Source organism: Equus caballus, chromosome 8 (genome assembly GCF_041296265.1).
Source record: "Equus caballus isolate H_3958 breed thoroughbred chromosome 8, TB-T2T, whole genome shotgun sequence".
In the NCBI taxonomy this organism is placed as follows: Eukaryota; Metazoa; Chordata; class Mammalia; order Perissodactyla; family Equidae; genus Equus; species Equus caballus.
The window spans coordinates 62,893,981-62,917,131 of NC_091691.1; the positions used below are offsets into that span (position 1 = coordinate 62,893,981).

The following is a 23,151-nucleotide window of genomic DNA, read 5'->3' on the forward strand; positions in this document are numbered from 1 at the left end:
TGTGGGGGCAATATTGGACATCCCCCATTCCCTGGTGACAGAGCCTTGCAATAAATGAACACTATGTATGAGGGGAAAAAAGAAACAGTTAATAAGGGAAGTAGGGTCAAGGACCATTGGTCCCTACCCATTCTAGTCCTTACTCCCAGGGCAGTAGTAAAAAGTCACACTCTTCATTATTGCTAGCAGTTTTTCTTTAATGAGTAGAAGCTCTAGGAAGCATATTTGAGTTCAAATTAAAGACCATCAAAATGATTATAGCTCTCTGACAATAGGACAAGTGTTTTGGTAAATAGTAGATCTTTAGTACTGGAGGTGAGATTTTCCTATCACTGGAGGTATTCAAGCAAATGGTGAATATAATATATCTTTAATAATATTTAAACTTATAAATGCACTATACTTTTATATGAATTTCTTTTATCAAATCCTTAAAATAAATCTCTGAATTTGATATTTGTATCGCCTATTTTACAGATTAGGCCAACAGTAGTTAACTAATTGGACCAAATATTGGTGGATGACCAGCTCTGGGGATATTATAGAGTGATAGCATAGGTAGAACATGACATGAATCAGTCATTTAATTTTTGTACCAACTCTATATATGACCGATACTATGCAGGATACATGGCAAGACAACAACCAGGAGAGCCCATTCAATCCCAGAATTCTACCATTCCAATTTCTATAATCATGATCTTTTCTCAAAAAGACTTAGTCTGACTTGAGAACTCCTATATCTGAGATAGTACTATTATTGCTTCTTTCTAGTTTTACTGATACCAAGGCAATAACAGAAAAGATAGAACACCAGTTAAAAATCTCCTTTGCTAGGCTGAATTTATTGATGCTTACTACGTGCCAGGCAAAACGCTAAGTACACAACATACATCTGTCACTTAGAGTTCTCACAACAACCCTGTAGGATTAGTACTGTTATTGTTGTTATCTTGCATACCAAGAAACTGAGGCACAGAGAAGTGGAATAGCTTTCTGAAGGTCACACAATTAGTAAGCTGAGAATCAAAACCAGATGTATTTAACTCCAGAACGTGTAATCTTAATGACTATGCTAGATGGTATTGTATATAGTGCTGTAACTCATTTTAAGTAAGATAAATTTTAGGATTATAATGACAGAAGTCTCAACCGAGGATGTGTATGTGAATGCATACTGTTGGCAAAGAATAATGAGCAAATTCAAAATCAGCACTTTCATATACATTTTATCGGAGGCTACTACTATATTGTTTATTTAACTAAAGGTTCATCGTTTGCATTGTTTAGAATTATTAGCACATGCCATATTAATAATAAATACATAATAATGCCATTCTGAAACGTTTTAAATATTCTAAGACTGGAATGGAAGAAATTTTTAAAAATTTTCTTTGAAGCTCATTGGCTCACAGGAAAAGCAAAAGTGGGCTAAGAATTTAATCGTCTCATCCCAACCTCAATTAGAAATGGGAAGCACCCAGATTATTTGTTGTGAAAATAATTTGAAAGTCAGACGACAGCATACTTTTATCTATAATGTTTAATTTTATATATTATAATTTAGTTATTTCTTATAGATATTAACAAAGAGGGCTAGAGAGAGAAGGAAAACAGAAAAGGCATTTCAGACATCAGGAGAGGAGACAGACAGATGCAGATAAACCAGAGGAAAAACTGAGTGAAACATCAGTGAACAAGGCACTAAAAATACACACATCCACACCACAAAGACATACATCCTTAGAGAAGAGGCAGAAAGATGATACTTCATAGGGATACAGTAAATGATTCATTAATGAGGAAGCAAACCCAGGACACAGAGTTTCCTTATTTCATACCCCCATTTTGTGGCTTTCTAGTCTTTCAAAGTTATGATGTGCTTTCACTATTCCCAGCACAATCTACTGACATCTAGCAGTAGAATGACCAGAGGAAATTAAAGAGAGGTTCATTTTCATTCAAAATGAACACAATTGGGTCACTATCATAAATGATCAAGTAAATTTATAAAACTATTGTAAATGATCAGTTGGAACTACTTATTTAAATAAGTAACTAGCCTTCAAATCGGATACTAAACAGAATTATAACTCAATTTTAATAATTGCCCCGTTTTCCACCACAGAAAATTTTTGTTGTTGGATCTCCATCGATCTCATGAACATGCATTTTCAAGTTTAAATTCACATCATAAAGACGCAAAGACAATATATTTGTGTACTTCAAAACCATTAAAATTTTTTGCTCTTCTACATAAACCAGACAAAATTAACTGTATTTCCTATAACTAGTGTACACCAGACCCCAAGCCTGCTCAGTACCTGTTGTCTATCCAGACGCATCCTCTTGGCAGCATTTCTACTCTCACTCTCACAGGCTGAAGCCAAGATACTCTCTGCAACTGCTGAAGTAAGGTGAGAAGGAATAGGTCGAGACTAAAAAAAAAGAGAGAGAAAAAATATGAAAAAATTATTAACAGTATCGCTAACAGACCAATGCTATTCTCAGAAGAGCTCACAGGATGTGCAGGAGTATCCATTTATTTCAACTGAACTCATTTCAATAAAAAGAGGAAATGGAAATTGCAAAGATGAAAAATGAAACTAGTTAGAGGTTAAAGCTATAGCGGCTACACGGATCCATCATTCATTCTCATAGCTCCATTGTCACAAGTATTTAGTCTGGCCCATTAAGCTGGAGTTCGAACAGGCAGTGGCAAAATTGCTGACTAGGTTTTGCAAATAAAACAAATCCTTTAATTCTCTTATAACACATGACGATGCACAGCAAAACAAAACAAAAACAAGTGACAAGGCTGAAACATAGTTGGAAAAACTGACAGACATTCAGACCATGTCAAATAATCTTGATATGAAATATATGAATATTTAAAGTCTAAGTTGTGACACAATTGATGTGATTAAAATCCTTTAAAAATACTTTAGTTTAAATGCAAACTAAAAAGTCAGTCCTAGAACAATTCTGATATAACAAAAATTTGATGTTTTAGATGTGAAACATGTGTGTGCCTACGTTTTATTTACAAATGTGTTAATATTACTAATTTAATAGGTACATGTTGAAAATCCATCTCCTATGTAGCCCACATAGAAATTAATTAACCCCCCAACTAAGCTCCTAATTAACTACAAATTGTTTGCAGCTGTCCATATCATTTGTGATAATCAGAAAAGTTTTCCATTCTCTTTTCCCATAATTATATGCAAAATCATCTAACTGAAAGATGAAGTACTTAATGATATTGAACAGTTTTTTAATTAAGATAAACAAATGATAGATAAGAAATAACATGAAAATTAAACCAGTCGAGATAGCAAAATATGAAATTATGAAATAAAATATCTTTTGGGAATCTAGCATACATAGTGGCATGCCACCTCAGGGTTTTCAAAGCCCCAATCTAAAATATGTGGGGATGCCATTTATTAGAAGCCTCTGAACTAATAGAAGTCTGATTTTTTTTACTTTTATAAATGAATATGAGTATGCCTTGATAGCACTTGATTAATTTTGCTAACTCTGGCATGTAAAACGTGCTTTAACAAATTGAAGCATAGGGTTTATGTCTCAATATTCTAGAGTAGCCAAATTCAATGTTTTAACGGACACTCTTCAGTGGAATTTGTGTGGTGTAGAAAGAGACCAGACTCTGACCTTGCTTGAACTAGAAAGCAATTTCTGTGACTGCCTCAGCAGCCTTCCTGATGCTTCCACCTGCAAAGTACCCTCTGTAGGCAAAGGGAAAAAGGTATAGGGTACAGGCTCCACCTGCTAGCCCAGTGAGATGTCTGAAATGATGGCTAGACAACTTTGACAATAAAGCATTAGAATGTCTGGAACGCTATTTCTGCACAAGAAAGAGAAGAGAATAGCCCCTGAGGTAGCAGGGAAAATGCAGCAGAAGAGTTTTGAGAAAGAAATTAGAAAGCCAGGACTGTGTACTGAGAAGAGGGTCAAAGAAGGGAAATCGAAAAAACGGAAAAAGTATCATAAAGACATAAATATAATTTCAAAACTCATATTGCTTCTCTAAGTTTCATTCTGTATTTCAGAGAAATACAATATGGATAAGAGTCTAGCCAAGAACCAAAAATATATTAATCTACAAAATCAGTGTCTTATTAAAAGATGGCTACTTCACGGCTCAAAATTATCATCTAAACCACATGTAAATTAGGTAAACATGATGTCCTTCTCAACTGAATTATGTTTTTAGGCAAAGGTGTTATAGGAATAATGGGAATAAGAACATTCTATTACGAAAAAAGAAAATATTTATTTGATTGTTGCTGGCATTGTTCAAATAGAAGTAAGAGATCACACACCTTTATTAACTTTATTATTAGACCCTTTGGTTCTAGGAACTGAATTAACAGAGTTTCAATAAAACATCAACAGCTTCCCTTTCTTGATCCAATTATTGATGGCCACATGAAATTCAGAGAGATGTAATTCTGTTCTTCATTAACTTTATTTTTCTCTCTTTATCAAATATCTCCATTCAAAAGTAAGCATATGTAATTTTGGAATTGTGTATATAAAAATATAATATGGAATTTTTATGAAACTGATTAAATTACAGTAATAAACACACAAGTTCCTTCAACACAGAAAAGTATGCTGAAGAGAGAACAAAAGCTAAAATAGGCCTTCAATTTAAATTAGTTAGTAGCATTTCCTTTCAAATTCCTTCTTAATTTTTAAAAACAAAGTGGGAAATGATTTTTACTAGAACAGTAAAAGTTGCTATGCATGATAATTGATATAATTTTCTTTTCAGAGAAAATGATAGAGAGAGTTGGGTCTTACCCAGATATATTAAATTGCCCTTCTCAGAAACTAGAATAATGTCCTGGCTGAGGGGGCTGGATATTTTTTAAGTGACTGGATAACCTAATATTTCAAGATTTTGGAAAAAAATCAACTTCAAAATCCAGCAATCATGCACTGTTTCCTATTAAGTAGGAAAAATAAAAAGAAGCAAAGATATATGGTTCAACATTGCCAGAAGTTAAATAATATAATTTTGAAAATAGTGTTGTTCTGAGTTTATTGTAGAATCATAATTTGGTAACCATAAATGGCCATAGAAATAATTCAGTACAAATTTCTTCTCTACAGTTTGAAGGAACTGTAACCCAGATAGATTAATTAATTTGCCAAAGGACAAACTGAGCTCAATATAGAACCCAGGGTTCATGTCTCCTCATTCTCAACTCTTTTACTCTCCCAAGTTCTGTTGTACACTAAGTAGTTTTACATAATTTATCATTAATGTAAAATAGTCTAGAAAAAAATCCTTACATACAAACTATTGTGCTCAACTCAAAAACAAGCAGATTAAAGATAGCCCTTTATATGTATGTATTACAATCATAATAATGGATTCTAGCTCATTGGAGAGAAGGGCAGAATGAATTAATAAAATCTATATTACAGGTTAAAAAGTATATATGTATTTTCCAGAAAGTTACTATATCTCACATATATAATGAAATATATACTTCCAAGTAGAAAACCAGTACCATCCTAATTTGATTTTATGATAAATATTAATACTACCTAACTTATATTGAGTGCAAAGGATGTGCAGGCATTAATTCAAAAAGGTTAGAATCATTATCTAATTTAGTCTTCCAAACAACCCTTGAGAAAGGTACTTATATTACTCAGATTTTAGAGAAAAATAAATTGAAGTTCTGAGACATTAAATAACCTGCCCCAAATCACACAGCTATGTATGTGGAAACACCTGGATTCAAATCGAAGTCTGACGATAAACCAGGAATAATAATCCCTAGTAAAGATTTATTCTTATTTTACAACCAAGGCCTCAGTGAGCTCAAACAGAGCTAGAGCTCTTAAATACTACCCATTCTTGCAGAGGAATCCATAGACAGCTAACTCCATTTTGCATTTGAGCAAAGAATATATTAGGATCTCCCTAAAATTCTTCTCTTAAAGTGATTGAAATTCTCCTAATATATTTTTCTATTAATTCTTTAAAACTGTTTTTCATTAATAGCACAAAGATAAAATGTATGATATCTAAGTTCTGTCACATGTTCTAAACTGATGCAATCTAAATTCACAAGACTTTTCTGTTGGAGCAACCAGAAGTGCCAAGAAATTACTGTACATGAAACATGAGAAAGCTTAGTTTCATGCCCAAAAAGAAAAGGTGCCAAGTGGAGAGGTTCCTTCTCTCCTGTGAGGCAATTCTCCCACAGATCCTCTTGGTTCTGATATTGATGAGCCAATAACAAATGTCAATGCTCCTCAATACACACAGAGCTCAATTATGCTGCGTTTGGTTATAAGATATTAAGTATAAAACACTTTTGCTTATTTTTCTTCCACTGTTTGGCTTTTATTTATTTCATAGCTCAAAAGTACTTATCCCAAGATAGCGAGAAGGAAATTAATAAATTTTGCTCCTTATAAAAGCAATTTTATCATAGAGAAATTTAAAACTATTATTCAGTGTCAGTTCTGGGAACCATCTTTTCAGAATTCTTCTTTCCCTCAGCACATTTGATAGCCAAGTGCTTATTCTGCTGTCACTGTGTTAGGGTCTTCCCGGAGGATAATCAGCAGTGCGTGTTAAGGGCTGTTGTCAGGGATTTCCTCAGGGACGAGCCCTGAAGATTCCCTCTTACATCAGTAAGGGTGGCCATAAAACACAAAAGCTTCCATGTAATAAGCTGAGATAAGAATATTTTGACAAAAAAATTAAATGTAAAGAATTCAATAGATAATTTATGAAAAACAACACTTCTCCTTTTGGTTGAATATAGCTCAGTAAACATACTATTTGGTATATATCTTAAAAGAACATTTTAAAATGATCCCAAAATGTTTATAACCATATATTCTACATGATTTATACCAGGGTTGAGAAGATTTGTTGCCTATTTTTTTCCCTGGATATGAGATAATGCTAACCACTCCTCACTAATTATCTCTTCATAATTAACTGTCATTCTCAACTGGGATGAGTTGATCTTTTCCCTGCACTGTTCTTATCATGATAATTATCTATGCCCAAATCAGTGGTTGTTTCATTAAACAGATGGCTAAACTGTCACATGAAGCTTTTGGAGTTTAAAAAGTCACATTTTAATTGGGGACTTAAGATGTGATTGCTGTTGGCACAATGTAAATGTGGCTTTCCTTATACATACATGTGAAATTTACCACCATGCCAACAAACTATTCCAATTTTTGGTCTTAAAACCATAAACTAAACAATGTTAGAGTCCTCTGAACTTCTGCTGTACATTTAAGATGCTTCAGGGTTTTTTACAATTATAAAAAAGTAAAAAGAAATCAAGAATGTAAGATTCTGTTCATGGGTTAATATGGCGATGCTCTCCAGACTCTAGTGTCTAACTATAACTTAAATGAGTATTAGACAAGGCCAGATTGGGAGCAACTGTGACATCCACCCAAGATTTTAAGTAGAAAGAACTCTTTCAAAATAATTAAAGCCAATGATTCAGTAGTCAGAGTTTAGATAGGGTCCTAAATTAAGATTATTTCTCCTAATCTTGTTACTTTATAAAATAAATAATTTAAGAATTCTTCAGTTTAGACGATCTGCATATCCTATCTTCCCCAAATGGTATACGTACTCCTAAAGGGATAATTGTTACAGGCTATGTAGAAAGTTCTGCTCTTAAGGAATCCTGTCTATTAACCAGGTAGCTTCATCTGTAGACATCAGTGGAATAAAGTAATAGTTTGGCAACTAAGTCAGACGATCTGGATATTATTATGTAATCAACTACTTACAATCTGTCTGACTGCTTTTGCTATTTAACCTCTCTGAGCTTCACTCATCCTGCCCAGTATCATAATTTCTATTTTTATAAATGGCAAAACCGAGATTCATTCAGTGAGTTATGAACAGGAAAAACAATCTCTATATAACGGGGCAGTTGTTAGAATTCCATAAAGTAATGTACATAAAGTCACGGATATCTTCACTTGCTTATTCAACATACATATTTAATGAGCACTTTCTATCTGTCAAGAATTGTGCCAAGTCCAGAGATACAGAGATAACCAAGATCAATACTGTTTCTGCCATTATAGAGTTTACTTTACAAGCTAATACACTGCTTAGGACATAGGATATAATACATGTAATAAAGTATGTTTATTACAGATAGAACATTTTCTTAGCAATTCTGAAATCTTAATATTGTACAAAATATTTTTCAAAAACTTGGGGGCAAACTAAATTGGCAGAAAAAAACTGACATGAGAATAGTTATAGTCTTTCTTCTTCCTACTTCCTGTGAATATTTATATGTTTTGTGGCAGAAATAATAATATATTTGTATATGGGGTATTTTCCCAGACCCCACTGTGAGTGTTATGCAATAAACAGATTATGTACTCTATCATGTTCCTAAAATCTGAAAAGTTCTGAATTCTGAACCATAGATGATCCAAGATTTCAGAAACGGGCTGTAGATGTGGACAACAGTCCTTATCCCATTCTATGTAGTTTTGGTGGAAATGATAGGCAAAGTGCCAGTTGACCTGACCCAACACATGACAGGCCTGGAAAATCATGGGAGCTCATTCTCTTGTTCCCAGTGACTGATCCAAGAGATGGACATATGATTCAAATAGGGCCAATCAAAGTCCTTTCATGGATACAGGGACCTGGAGTTGGAAGATTCCTCTTGGATTGTGAATTTTAACAATAGAGGCTTAGGGCTGTGGATGGCAACACTTCCCAACAGGTAGCAAGGACCTGTCTGACAGGCAAGTGAATACACAAGAGAGGCACAGGTAAGAAATAGGAAACTGGCAAAGCCCTAACGTTTGACCTCAGGGACCCAGCTATGTGTCAATGCTTAGACTATCCAGTTTCTTGAGAAAATTCTCTTGACTAATTTAAAAGGAGGTTGAAAATGCTTTTAACAAAAATGTTAATTAACCTTCATCTAGGCTTTGATTATATATATTTTACTATGAATTAATGGTCTATACTTTGGCCTTAATTTTAGAATATTATTGGCCTTTAATAATGATCTTTCACAAATACATGAGGAATTAATGTCTTATAGTTGCTACATAGAAGCCCAGTTCAGCTAATGTCATCTGACAGTGTCTCTGATCAAGACAAGATAAAATTACCAACTAAAATGGCATTTATTACATTTCTAACTGACTATTTAAATCTCCACTAGGAAACATCTTTTAATTCTGAAAATTAGTGATTATATATACTTATGATTATTGTGGATCACAGTATCTTTTTCCCTATAGTTTACTTATGAAAGCTAAAACTATACACAAATTCTATTCATACAATTAACATCACAATCTATTCACACTAGTTGTCAAACAGATGAAATATTTTAAAAATAGTGTTTCAAGAGTTAAAAAGAGAGTTAAAATTACATGTTATATAACTGGCTTGGGAAAACAAAAAAACTCCCTAAAGATTTAAAATACATTAAGCTAGATTTTCAGTTAGCTGTAGCTTTTAAAACTGAAATACTAATTGCAGAATACTGTGAAACACATAGCACACAATAAAAGTTAGCTTATCTCCCAACTAACTTCTACCGTAAAGTGACACATTAGTAAAGGTCCATTCATCCACTCATCTTTCATTCAACAATTTTAATTCAATTGAATTGAACATGTACTGAGCAGCTCTCATGAGCAACTAATTCCACTATATAAGACACAGCGGGTGATACAGAGATGAATGAGTTAAGAAGCATAATACTCAAGGAACAGAACTTCTTATTAGGGAGCTAAGGCCCAGATATAAATAACAGTAATATAAGACAGGGTAAAAGAAAACTACAAAAGAGGTACCACAAAGTACAATTTGCACACGGAAGAAAGAGAGATTTGAGGCTGCTCTTTGCTAGAAGTGAAGTTTTAGCAAATAAAGACATAGTTGATTAAGTCCTCCGAGTAGTTCAACAGATTCAGACAGCAAAGGTTTCCCAGCAAAGGGAGCCAGGGAATGCAATTTCCGATTAACTGGCATTTTATCATGTCCCTCAGATACCGGGTACATGCTATATAGGAGTTTTTCCATTTGTTATTTTAAGCGCTGTTGGTTTTCATGTGTAAGATAAGTGCCATTTGTTTCCATTTTTCCCATGAGCAAACTAAATCTCAGGGATACAGGTCCACGAGTAACAATTGGTAAAGCATGGATAAGAACCAAGATCCACTGACTACGGCATCAGGGTGCTTTTCTTCAGATTTGCTCACCATGCTGCTAATTTTCCATCGTTTCCTCTGGGTTCAGTTTCCTTCTTCTTTGAGGGCATTTTAGTTCATCCAGAGATGGCCTGTGAGCGGTAACCTCAGGAGCTGTCTGAAGTATCTTTCCTTCTCATTCTGGAAGTAGAGTTTAGCTGGGCACTGATTTGTAGATTAAAAGTAGTTTCTCTAAAAAATTTGAAGATTTTTTTCTTATTACTTTGAAGATTGTCTTCTGACATCTATTTTGAGGGCAAGAAGTAAGTTCAGTCTGTTCTCCTGTTTTAGAGAATTTGTTGTTTCTTCGTGGTGACATTTAAGAATTTCTTGCGTCTGCTGCAGTTTTACTATGATGTATGTAAGTGTGGATTTGTCTCTTTTTTTTTTTAAAGATTTTATTATTTTTTTCCTTTTTCTCCCCAAAGCCCCCCGGTACATAGTTGTATATTCTTCGTTGTGGGTCCTTCTAGTTGTGGCATGTGGGACCTGCCTCAGCGTGGTTTGATGAGCAGTGCTATGTCCGCGCCCAGGATTCGAACCAACGAAACACTGGGCCGCCTGCAGCGGAGCGTGCGAACTTAACCACTCGGCCACGGGGCCAGCCCCAGTGTGGATTTGTTTTTATTTCTACTGCTTAGGACTGGTCTATTTCTCTGTTCTTAGGACTCATGGTCTAATGAGTTCTGAAAACTTTTCCCTCCTCTTCTGTTTGAATGTTGTCCTTGTTCTAATTTCTCCTTTGGAATGTCTGTTAGATCCATTTTTATCATTCTGTTCTCCAAGTTGACATATTTTGCATATTTTCCTTCTCTTTTTTTCTTTCTGTGTGTAATTTCTGTAGTTCTATCTTCCAGTTTATCAATTTTCTCTTTGGCTGAATCTTATCTTCTATTTAACTCATCTAGTAAAGTTTTAATTTCAATGCTTAAAATTCCTGTCATTTTACTTCTAAAAGTTGTGTTTATAATTCCCTTTTAATGGGGGAGTAGCCCTTCCAGGGTCCCAGCTTTACTACATCAGAACATGAACATCAGTTCATGTTTCTGACTAGTCACAAACCAAAATCCACATCTCCTGAATGTGATTGGGCATTCAGACCCCAGCCCTGATGTGTTTGGGCCTACATGCACTCTTTCTACCTTCCTAGTCTGTTATCCTATCAAATTAAGAGCTTTCAACTCTGGCTATGAGTTTTCTGTTAATTTCATGTCCAAAGATATTCTTTTCTTCCTTTTGAGCTTAGCTATGTATTTAAAAATTTGCTATATTTTACTCAGGATTTGTATGTATTTGTAGAAGGAAGGTGAGTGGGGTGTGTATGGGGTTCCATGAGGCTCAGGTCAACATTTTGCTAAAACTGAAGGATCCAATGATGAGCAATTCTGACAATTATGTTGGCTATATTCTTTACACTTTAGTTACTCTTCAATTTTAATAGATTTAGTAAATAATGAGAGAATAGTACCCATAATCCCTGAGTCAGAACAAATCAGTGGACCAAGAGAGCACATATTGAGAGAAAGAGCAGTAGTACCACGTGATGGCTTAAGGTGTTAAAGGAAATAATTGAGCATATTAGAAAAAAGGGTAGAAAGGTACCAGATTATAAGCTAAACATTTTATACACATGATCATATATAATACCCCAATAGCCCTCTTCTTTAGAAAAATGGAGAGAAAAACATCACATAAATTTGTACGGGAATTGAACTAAGCCAGGAATTGAACCTAGGTTTCTCAGTTTCAGAAGGCCATACTATTTAGAAATTTAGAATTTGTTCAGAGATGGTAAAAGTTTGACACGATCAAAGCCAGAATTGAGGAAGATTACTCCAGGAGTAAAGGTAGATTTATCATAAAACGAATGAAGTTTAGGGACCAGGGTCCCACAACTGGATGGGACTCCTGAAGTTTCTGGATGTTGTAAGATAGGAAGGGGAAGCCAAGTTAAAATCAGGAAGTAGGTATACAGAAGTGTATCTGAAAATCGTCTAAAGAGATGTCAGAAGAAAAGTGAATCTTCACTTCTCTGTTTTTGAAAATGTTTGGTATGTGCTACCTTTTCTAACTGTAAATAAATACTCATCTTTCTACCTAATTTTTTGCTCATAATTTTGTATTACTTTTCTTTCAAAAAAAAGGCCTCAAATTTTATAATCTTCAGGCACAAACTCTAGTGCTGTCTCTGTCTAGGAATAGAAAGTAGAAGGGAGCACAAGATGGAAATAGGGAGTTGACATAGAAGGATTATGTGAGTATAGGTATAAAGTATGAAGGGCTAAAACTAAAATGATAGCAGATAAAATTCAAAATTATGGGACTGATTTGAAAATCGTGGCAAAGGAAGAATAAACAGAATTCAGTGAGTGGTAGAATGCAGGCCATAAGTGTAAGAAAGAATCAAATCTCATTCTAAGTTTATGAACAAAGGTATAAATGACAATAGAAGTGCTATTACAAGAAATAGGCAAGTCAAGAGGAATTTACCAGTGATTTGGTAAATGAGGTGCAAGAGCACTGGAGAAAATGGGTTATGGAGAATGTAAAGAGTTCAGTGAGACTATAACAACACACATATACATACACGTATATATGTGTGTGTGTCTGTGTGTATATATATATATATATAAAACAACACAGCTGTCTAGTATCTGTCTGACATTTGGAATGAAATATCAAGGCCTTGTAGATGACTTGGATTCTACTTTGAGAGTAGAGTACTATATAAGAGCAGACCTCTGCAGCTGTGGATGGGGTAATACACAGTACATGGCCAAGCACAGAACCTTAGGAGGTGCCCCAAAGCAAGAGAAGGTAAATGAGGAGGGATAGAAACAGCAAGAGTCTCAAGAAAATGGGGATGATTTAGTTGAGGATGCAATTTTTAGATTTGGTGCAAAGGTAATTGTGTGATCTTCACAAGAACTAATTCAATACAGCGGTGAGAACCAGAGGCTGAAGGCAAGGGACTACCAAGGGAGTTGGTGGTAGCAGGTGTGATCTGTGAGTGTAAAATAATCTTGCAATAAATCTGGCAAAGATAGACGGACTTGGATTGTAGAAGAGGAATTAAGAGATCAAATATTTCCTTAGAATCTGGGGACTTTTTTTAAGGCAGAAGGGAAGAAATTTTCCTCTCTTTCAGTAAAGAAGGAAAACTGAAAATGTGAAGGAATTGGGATGGTTGATGAAGCAACATTCTGATGGTGGTTCAATGACAGAGGAGCAGAGGCAGCAGGGTTATCCTGAGCAAATAAGGCCAGGGTGCTTCTCTTTAAAGAGAGTAGGGGAGAGTTGATGAATTTTAGATGATTGTGAAAATTTTTAATATGGCTTGTGCAGGCTCTTTGAGTGATGACTAAGACTGAGGTATATCCATGCTAATAACGGCTAAAGTGAAATAAAGATATAGATCAATGAAACTGAAAAAATGAAAGAAGTGAGAGTTTAGAAGGTCAGATATCAAAAGTGTTAAGATAGGTATTATAGGAAGTAATTAAAAAGAAATAGTAAGAATAAAGAACTTAGAGGATTGTATGAAAGTATCCTAGGGGATGGGAGATGACATCTATAAAAGAGAGGGCAAAAATTGGTACAAATAGCAGGTGGGGAATTCAAACAAAACCTGCTTGCTAATTAGTATCATTTAAGTTAATTGGTCACAGAGAGAAACCTGCACAGTTGTGCTCATGTTGTGTGAAGAATAATGTAAAGAATATGGCTGCACAGGTAACACACAGTTTTCAATCAAGATCTTGTAGGAAGGACTGGATAGATTTCTGATCAAATTTTTAGTTTAAAGAAGCACTTGAATTCATTTTTTATAATATTTGTATGTGCTATGGAATGAATAGCAAGTGTCACTGTAGCTTTTGCAATGCTTATGATATCAGGGGAGCTGTCAATTAAAAACAAATTCTGATCCCTCTATTTTAGGATGCATTCGACAAGTAGAGGCAAATGATGTGATTGTCAAATTCCTTCAAAAAGGTACTATTTCCTAAACATTATGTATTTTCTGATGAAAGAGCTGTGAGATCAGAAGGTAGATATCAAAATTATTGCAGAGGGTATTATAAAATGTAATTAAAAAGAAATGCTATAAATAAGAGCTTAGAAGATGGTACAGAAGCACGGTGTTGCCATAATTACTTAGATTATTTACATATTTGTTCCAAAATGTATATCTCACTTTTCCCCCTAAAATAGATATCAGAGCCACAAAGAAAATATGCACACTAAAATAAATTAAATAGAAAGATAATTGGGACGTTAGAAAGACTTTGGCTCTGAACTTTCTGGCAGTGAGACACTAAAGTGAACGTATTAAGTTACATTATTCTAGAGATGAGAAAATGTAAAAGCACTCTGTTTCCACAGGAGAAAATCTTTTTCCTGCATTTCATTCTAAAAGGAGTTTATGAAATGAGGTTGTTTATAGTGGACATTAACTAGCCTAGCAGACAACATCTTTGGCAAAATTCTTCAAAAAAATTGCATGAAACTTTTTTCTTCAAACATAGTAAATTACATGATATTAAAAAGCAAGTAAATAGGTAATTTTTCAAGAGGCTTAGTTTATTGAATTCAAATATCTAAGATACTTGATCTAACTTGCTACAGTGACAAAATTTGAGGTGCATGAGGAATAACGGACTGAAAGTCTCTTAGATTATCTCCCCTAAGCATTTTCATTTGAGTTTTATAAAATACATATAAACATATGCAACATGGTGAAAAAGTCTCTAACAATGCAAACTCAGAAAACAAAGAGTCATATCACGTAACACAGATGATACTCAGGTATGGGCTGGCCCCACCTTGTTCATAAAGCTTTGCTTTTATGATCTTATCCATTATAGGTGCTGGTGAATTTAGGATCAGGACACTTTGGAGAAATACACTTCTTTTCTGGAACCATTAAAAAATAGTTTTTTAAAAAGTAGCTGAAGTAGTTTGAGAGTCAAGGCCACACAATAGAATCCATAACAATTTGATGTATATTTGTCTAAGGATTAATTCAATGGCTGCTTAATTCACTGGGTTCTTCAAATCTAATGAAAACTAAGACAGTATTCTGGATCAAACTTATTAGATTTATTTTTCATAAAACATGCCTTTTTATATGCAACACTGAGCATTTTATAATTTGAGATGATTGGTAGCAGTGAATTGGTGAAAATGTGTAGAAAAGTATAATATGGTTACTATGCTTCGTGTATTATAAAGACTATTTGTAGTGATGACAGAGAAATTTTGGAAGCTTAAGCAATCAAGATCTGTGGGTCTTGATAATTCCAGTAAAATAACAATGCATAAATACATACTCTAATATTTGTATGCATTCAATTAAAATGAAGTCAATTAAAACTATTTGTGTTGGCATGTAAATTCTTAAGGGATAATGTATAATAATTAAACATGAATAGGTTTTGTATTAACAGCAGTAGGAAATTAGTCAAGGTGAATGACAAGACTCTCAAGCATAGTACTAATATATGCTCTGATAAACCACTTCTATGGGAATATCTCTTTGAAGTTTTAATTCAAAGTCAGCATGAAATGGAAAATTCATTATTTTGTGTTTCTTAAGGAGTCTCTTGCCTTAGACACCCAAAGTAACTGGAAGAGCTAAGCTTGTTGAATGCCATTTTCATTTTATAGTAATGGAATCCCCTACCAAATAATCCTACACTTAACAATTTCATTTTATAGATATATTAAAGTCTTCTTTAGGTTGCCTTGTTGACTTCTTATGTATTACAGAATGATTTGCATATAAAAACAATCACATAATGAACATGACCCATTTTCTTCATGTCTACTTACACAAAACACAGTAGAAGGAAGAATTTTTGTTTAATGCTTCAATTTTTAAAAAACTGTGGACATTATATAAAATTCTGAAACTGTGAGGGAAAAAATATTTGTGTACCAACTTTAGCGGTAATGACTATCTGTCCTAGTCATGCCTTTTCCTGTCTGCTATTGATAAGGATGAGTGTTGAAATGACACATAATCCTCCACACACTCCATGACAATGAAGTGAACACATACATAAAAATTCCAAATGTCAACTAGATCTGAATTTAGTTTGCTATTTACAGTAGTACATTACTGAGTAATGTATTGAAACAATGCACTAAACTACAATATTAATTTTCATTCATGTTCTTCACTTAACATTTAATTGTTTTAGGCCTTGTATTATTACTTAGGCATTTTACTTCTCACAACTTGTCACCTCAATGAATCATGAGGATCAATAGAGAACGTTATGTTTTCCTAATTAACAGGTCAGACATCTCTTATATTTCTCCTTACTGCTTTGTATAATGCTTTGTACATTATACCTATATTGAATAAATGAACACAAAATGAATGAATGAAAATTATGAAAAGTTAAATATAGTAACATTTATTTACAGCATATTTTCTTCAAGATCAGTTTGTAAAACTCCTTTCATTGAGTCAACTTTGTGATCTTTTCTATACACGGCACAAGGTTTACAATAAAGAGATGCCCATATTGAAGTAAATACAATTAACAAAAAAACCTGTGAATGTCTCAAATATGCCTCAGAGAAATTAAGAATTCTATATGACAGTGATTTTTCTCTTAAAGAATAATTAACAAAAAAAATTATACCATGGAAAATAAGGTAAATTTTACCAAAGAGAAGAATTTCTAAATAATATTAAGAGATTAGGTAGAAATAGTAATGCCATATGCTGGTAAAATAAAAATCTTGATATATCATATTATTATCTTTATTGCTACTGAAAGAGAAAAGTGTATACTGTGCATCACACTCTGAATGAGACATACTTAGTTTCAATTGGAATTTTCATCAGCTGCTAAGTGGTTCTGAACCAGACAGTCAATGCCAGGATTCTGGGTTTTTACACCTCTTTAGATAGCCTTTTTGTCATCTCTCTCCTATTGGGTAGATGATAATAATTCTTAAATGATTCAGTAGTGAGGAAAATAGCTTTATTTTCTTCAAGCAATCCCTTCTTTTTCACCATGCTGCCTCTATTGTCATAGTTTAGTTTGATTAAGCACAACTATGCCATTTTTATTTTAAAATACCTGCACCACAACCTCTGACTTCAATGTAGTTAATCTGAGAAGTAAGCAAATACTAAAATGGAGCTGTCCACGATTATATCATACAAACATTTGGGGAAGTTTTTTCAGATGATTTGATTTGATTAATAACTTTTGATTACTAATATTTTCAGTTAAGATTTGATGTGCAATATTTAATAATATTTTCAGTTAAGATTTATTGAGTGGTTACTATGTGTCAGAAATGGCTTGCAGAGGTTTACATGTAACAATTTATATAATTCTCGCAGCTTTATACATTAGGAGATAGCATCATTTCCAGAGGAGGTATCTGAGCACAGACAGTTGCAGTGCCTTGCCAGGGTCCTACAGGTACAATGCAGTCAATCTTGAACTCCAAACCAGGTTCTTTGACCAAACCTTGTGCTTGTTACCATCTAGGCCCTCTGCCTCTCTATAAGAATAGTCATTTTTCTTTTAAAAACTATCAAAAAGATTTTTATAAGCCAATGTAGAAAAATCAATAGTAGACAGTGGGTTTGTTACATTTATCATTTTATTTACATCTGAAAAACTATTTCTCATATATGGCATCTCTGAAACCTCTCCTATCTACACCAACTCCTATGCCATCACACATAATAAATTAAAGACACAGATCACAAACACTAACAGTCTTGGCTGTTATGGACCTAAGAGAGAAAAAGAAATGGTTTCAGAAAATTTCTAATAGATTTCTGCACACATACATAAAAAACAAAGAAGTAAAAAAAATACATTGTAAATGTGTGCACTATTTCTAGATGTAACAATTAGAGAAGGTGAAATAGAATAAAGTTCAAAAAACATCAATATCTGATTGTCACCCATAGGTAATCTAATGTTGGCATAATCTCATCCATCTATAAAGGCTAGCAGGATATAAAAGCTCACATTACCATCCACAGACACACAAATATACTGAGTACAACAAAGCCTTATTTTTCACATGAGGATTTTCATTCCCTGATCTTTATTTTCAAGATTTGCTATTTGTTAACTGTTGGTATGAAAACGGTATGACTTAGATCCATCCATTTCCTTTTGTTCCAGAGAAAGCCATTCTCACATGCCATCTAGAGCAACAACTGGTGCTTCAGTTCAAGACTTGATTAACCTTACATCCACTTTAGTAGCGACAGAAAGAAAACAAACATGAATGAGATGCTGGTTCTCATTGGTTTTTACTCATATCACCCTCATTTTCTGTGATATGGTCCCCTGTGGGCCCATGAGCACTAGTCACACAAGGTATTCCTTATTGAATAAACAAAGGGAATAAATACTTCAGGAAGATGAAAAGGAGAGGGGAAAAAAACAAACAAGCAAACAAAAAACCCCTTTGACCTGACATTATGGAAAAAATAAAAAAGACACTAAGATGAAAAAAAAAATAGTGTCATGGTTTACATGTGGGATTTTGATGGAATCTAGGGCTGTGTTTTAATTCAAAACTCACCATCTCAAAACCACTTCTTTTCATCCGCCTGCAGGACTTGAGGTAAGTACGTATACGTTTTCTGGCACGCTCTTGATACTCAGGGAATTGTCGCCTGCATGAGTCAATGATAGCCTGGATCTTTTCTTTGGGCTGCTTAGAGATTGGGACCATTCGGTCCAAGTTTTCATCTACAAACAGCCTGACAAACATCTGTTGGCAAGAGGGAGACAGAGGAGAAGGGTTTGGAGGGCTGCTCTCTGCTGTTCCTAGCTTCCTGTCTTGATTACCGAAAGGAAAATACTCTTTTCTGGTTTATGCACTGGAGAACTTTGCAATGGAAAGCCAGAAATTTTAAGCAAACACCCTTTAAAGACTTTCTAAATGGTTGGATAAAAAATAGAGACAGAAAAAGAGAGAGAGAAAAGCAGACAGACACAGACAGACAGAAAAGTATAGACTATCATGTAGAAAAAAATCAGGAAATAACAGTAGACTGCGACAATTAAGCACCCCATCAAATTCTCTATTAATGATAAATACGACTGCTACATTGCTACAGTGCACAGTGTGCTAATCTCTGAAAACAAACAACTGACTCTTTGTCATGCATAATTACATAAACTGGGAAAGCAAAAGAAATAACTGATGACGGGCGTACTCTTCTGAGGAATAAGCTGAGGCCCCCTTCATCCACTAGGTAAACATGCATACTCACACAACACAACTCCAGTTTTCAGCTCACATTGGGCTTTAAAAGTCTAAACAAAACACAGCAATTCTGGTGTCTGGTTGGCAAAGAGTGTTTCATGTACTTTTAAAATCCTTCTGTAAATTGAACAAACATGTCTCTAAAATATCCACATTTACCAACAAGCAACAACATGAAAGTGAAGTGGTAAAAACGAAGCCACACTGGGAGTGTGGCAGGACTCACATTAAAAGCCTTCAGCCGCTCCGCCTCAACGCCATCTGTCTCGTTAACTTTCTCAGAATCGTCATGGTCATCATGGTCATCTTCATCCTCATCTCCCCTGTTCAGGGAGAGGTCCTCAGCACCTCGGTCTACACTCTCATTTTTGCCAGAGTCGTAGCTTGAGTAGCTATGTGCAGGAGACTGAAAAGAAAGGGAGAAATGGCTCCTTTGAAATTCATTGCACAGGCTTTTATACTTTGTTTTATTTTTAATTTCAACTGTTTAAATGAATTGATAATTCTAGAGCTGTAGCGATTTTAACCCAAAATTAATTAAAATTAACTTAAATTAAAAATTCATTTCCTCAGTCAAATCAGTCCCATTTTAAGCGCTCAATAGCCACATGGAACATTTCCATCACTGTAGAACGTTTTCCTAAATTTAGCTTTTCAAGAGCAGTTACTGTTTCCACTCAATAACTATATTCCAAAAGAAAAACCAACCTGTAATCAGTTTTGCAAGAGAATCATCAAATAACATATTTTTAGAAATGGAAATGACTTCAGAGCTTAGTCAGTCTAACTGCATTAGTATTCTATAAACAAAGAAACTAAGGGATAGATATGTTTAATTGACTTGCCCAACCAGGACTATACAAAATATTTTTGAGCCTAGGGGTGTTATTTATAAGACAACATGCTTTAGAATTAGTTTATAAATTGTCTGTGAGTCTTAAGATAGCATCTGGTTTTGGTTTAGGAAAAAAGAACCAGGTTTCCTCCTAATTATCTGTTAAGCTTATAACTTCCTGATGCATAAAAGATGAATGCCCATGAAGATAATTTTCACAAACTTTGATATTTGTGTCCAAGACCAACCATGGGTCTTGCTGTGGTATCTCCTACTTCTTTATCAGCCCAATTATTTTACTTTCAGAAACAGACCCTGCTTCACCAGGTGAAAGTGCCACTCTTGTGGGCATCAACCTTCTCTGCCATAGGTGTGTGTGCCTCAACTTGACCTCTAGGTGATGAAAGCTTGCCTGTAACTGAAATCAAGTTGAATCCAACAGAGCTAAGCAGAATAGAAACAGTTCTGATAACATTATCTGAGCATCCAGATTCAGCTGTGCCTGAAATTAACCCACGGACACTTCAGCTGTGTGATACCATACATCCTCTACTCTCTCCACCTTTTTATTTATTTATTTGTGCTTAAATCTGAGTTTCAGTCACTTGCAACTGAATCTGAAGTGGTACAGAAATCAATCCTTACAAGTCCAGATTAATAATGCAGATTTCACACACGATAACTTACAAACATAGCTCCAGCTAAATAGATAATAATATCTATAAACAGCAGCAGCTATCCTCAAATCTATTAACAATATAAAATGCTTTGGAAAGACCTTTACAGCGGGAAATTTTAAGTCAGTAGTGTTCAAAAATGCCTTCTTGCAATGATAACATGTGGTGCATGCATTAAGGATCACACTAATATATTATAACTGTATAATCAGAGGAGTGATAATAAAACTAGAATATCTCACTGATATTAAAAGTGAACTCAAAATTTAAAGACCAGCATATTTTTACAGTTCAAATCATTAACAAGGTGGAATTACCTAATAAAGTATATGGCAAATATTCCATAGGTTTTAAAAATATACCTTATGTAATATATTTTTAAAATGGCAACCTGAATATTTGAAAAACGTTATAGTACACTTATCTCTGTGCAAATATACTGGGCTAATTTGTTCTTTCTACATATTGTGTAAAACACTCAAGCCAGGCATCTGCTACAAACAGAACGACTTGGAACTATGAAGGATTTATAGCCTTGTTACTCCAGGTAAAGAAAGCCCAATTGCACAGATCTGAGAATATTCAGAATCTAAATCTAAAGTATAACCAATGTTTTTTTCCTCTACAATGTAAACTGAAATTTTTATAACTGAATTTTGTTTCTCAGCTGGAGTGTTATTTCTTGCCCTTCTTATTGCTGAAGATCCAACTAGCTTTCAAGGCCAGATTAAGTTCAACTTCTACAAAGATTCCTGCTTTCACCTCAATCCACCTCCATCTTACTTAAATTGTGAACTCTGAATATACTATGGCATTGACACAGAATTAAACACAACCATTACTCTCTACTTTTCATGTTAATTTGCATTTTTCTTCAAGGCATCAACACAAGTCCTTCTACCTTTTCCCTCACAGCATCCAAGAAATGCTCTCTACAGATTTGGCATTCACGATGTTTGTAGTTTCACTTTTTCTACAAAACTATTTGGTCTCAAAAAATGGGAGAATAAAGAGAAGCCAAAGGTTGAGAGAAAATATTTACAGAAGACACATCTGATAAAGGACTGCTATCCGAAATATACAAAGAACACTAAAAACCCAACAAGAGAACAATCTGACTAAAATGGGGTGATATCAGCTTCATGGCAGAGTAAGCTCTTCCCTTGGCCTCTCCCCTCTAAGATACAACTGAAAGGACATTCATACACCAATAGAGGACATACACACATCACAAAAGATGTCTGAGAGACCCACGCAACCATATGCCTGAAGGTGGTGGTGGGGCTGGATCCTCCAGAGGAATTGGAAGCTGATCCACAGGAGGTCCGTGGAGAAAGATGGGCCACGGCAGCAGGAAGTGTGCTGGTGAAAAGGGCACTCCATCCCCACTGGGTACTCCAGCCCAAGAATCATCCAGAGCACGGTGTGCTGAGCATGGTAGTAGTGGCAGGCAAAGTCCGCAGTCCCAGGATCACCCAGAGTAAGGTGCAGAGAGTGTGCCAGCAGCAGAGGGGAAAGTGTGCAGGAGAGGGAGGTGCCCCGTCACCGCCTGGCACTCCAGCCCTAGGATCACCCAGAGCATGGCCCAGAGAGCTTGGCGGTGGCAGTGGGGAAAGTGCGCAGCCCCAGACTCATCTGGAGCATGGTGTGGAGAATTTGGCAGAGGCAGCAGGGAAAATGTGTAGGTGAGGAGAGTTACCCTGTCCCTTCCCAGCACTCCAGCGCCACTATTGCTCCATGCATGGAGCAGTGAGCGAGGCAGCAGTGGCTGGGAAAAGGGAAAGGCACAGTCTTGCAATCACCCAGAGCTCCGTACAGAGAGACAAGCAGGCACTGGGGGAAGTGCTGAGGAAGGAGAGTACCCCTCCCCCTGCCCAGTGCTCAAGGTCTGCCATCAATCAGTCACTCAGAGAGAGAAGCGGTCAGTGGCTGGAGCTGGGGAGCCCGTTTGTGCTAGGCCCAGAATACACAGCGCCTGATCCCCACCCAGTGGTGGTATGTGGCAGCTGCGGCCATATAAGAGCACCATGAGGAAGGAAAAGTCCACTCCATTAAGCAGTATGAGTAGGTATATTAAATCTCCAGACCAGAAGGAAAGTGACAAGTACC

General features: G+C 35.2%; 1 protein-coding gene across 14 annotated transcripts in view; it reads right to left on the reverse strand.

Moving 5' to 3' along the window:
* NOL4 (nucleolar protein 4) overlaps window positions 1-23,151 on the reverse strand; it is a 364,258-nt gene that overhangs the window by 69,825 nt on the left and 271,282 nt on the right. For 8 of the 14 annotated variants that reach the window (XM_023647624.2, XM_023647627.2, XM_070275617.1 and 5 more), the window contains 3 exons: window positions 19,757-19,936; window positions 18,841-19,032; window positions 2,325-2,438 (listed from right to left, as the gene is read on the reverse strand). In XM_023647624.2, coding sequence (XP_023503392.2) covers window positions 2,325-2,438; window positions 18,841-19,032; window positions 19,757-19,936 — 486 coding nt within the window. The remainder of the gene's footprint in view (window positions 1-2,324; window positions 2,439-18,840; window positions 19,033-19,756; window positions 19,937-23,151) is intronic. The other 6 variants (XM_023647625.2, XM_070275624.1, XM_070275619.1 and 3 more) reach the window with 1 other exon arrangement.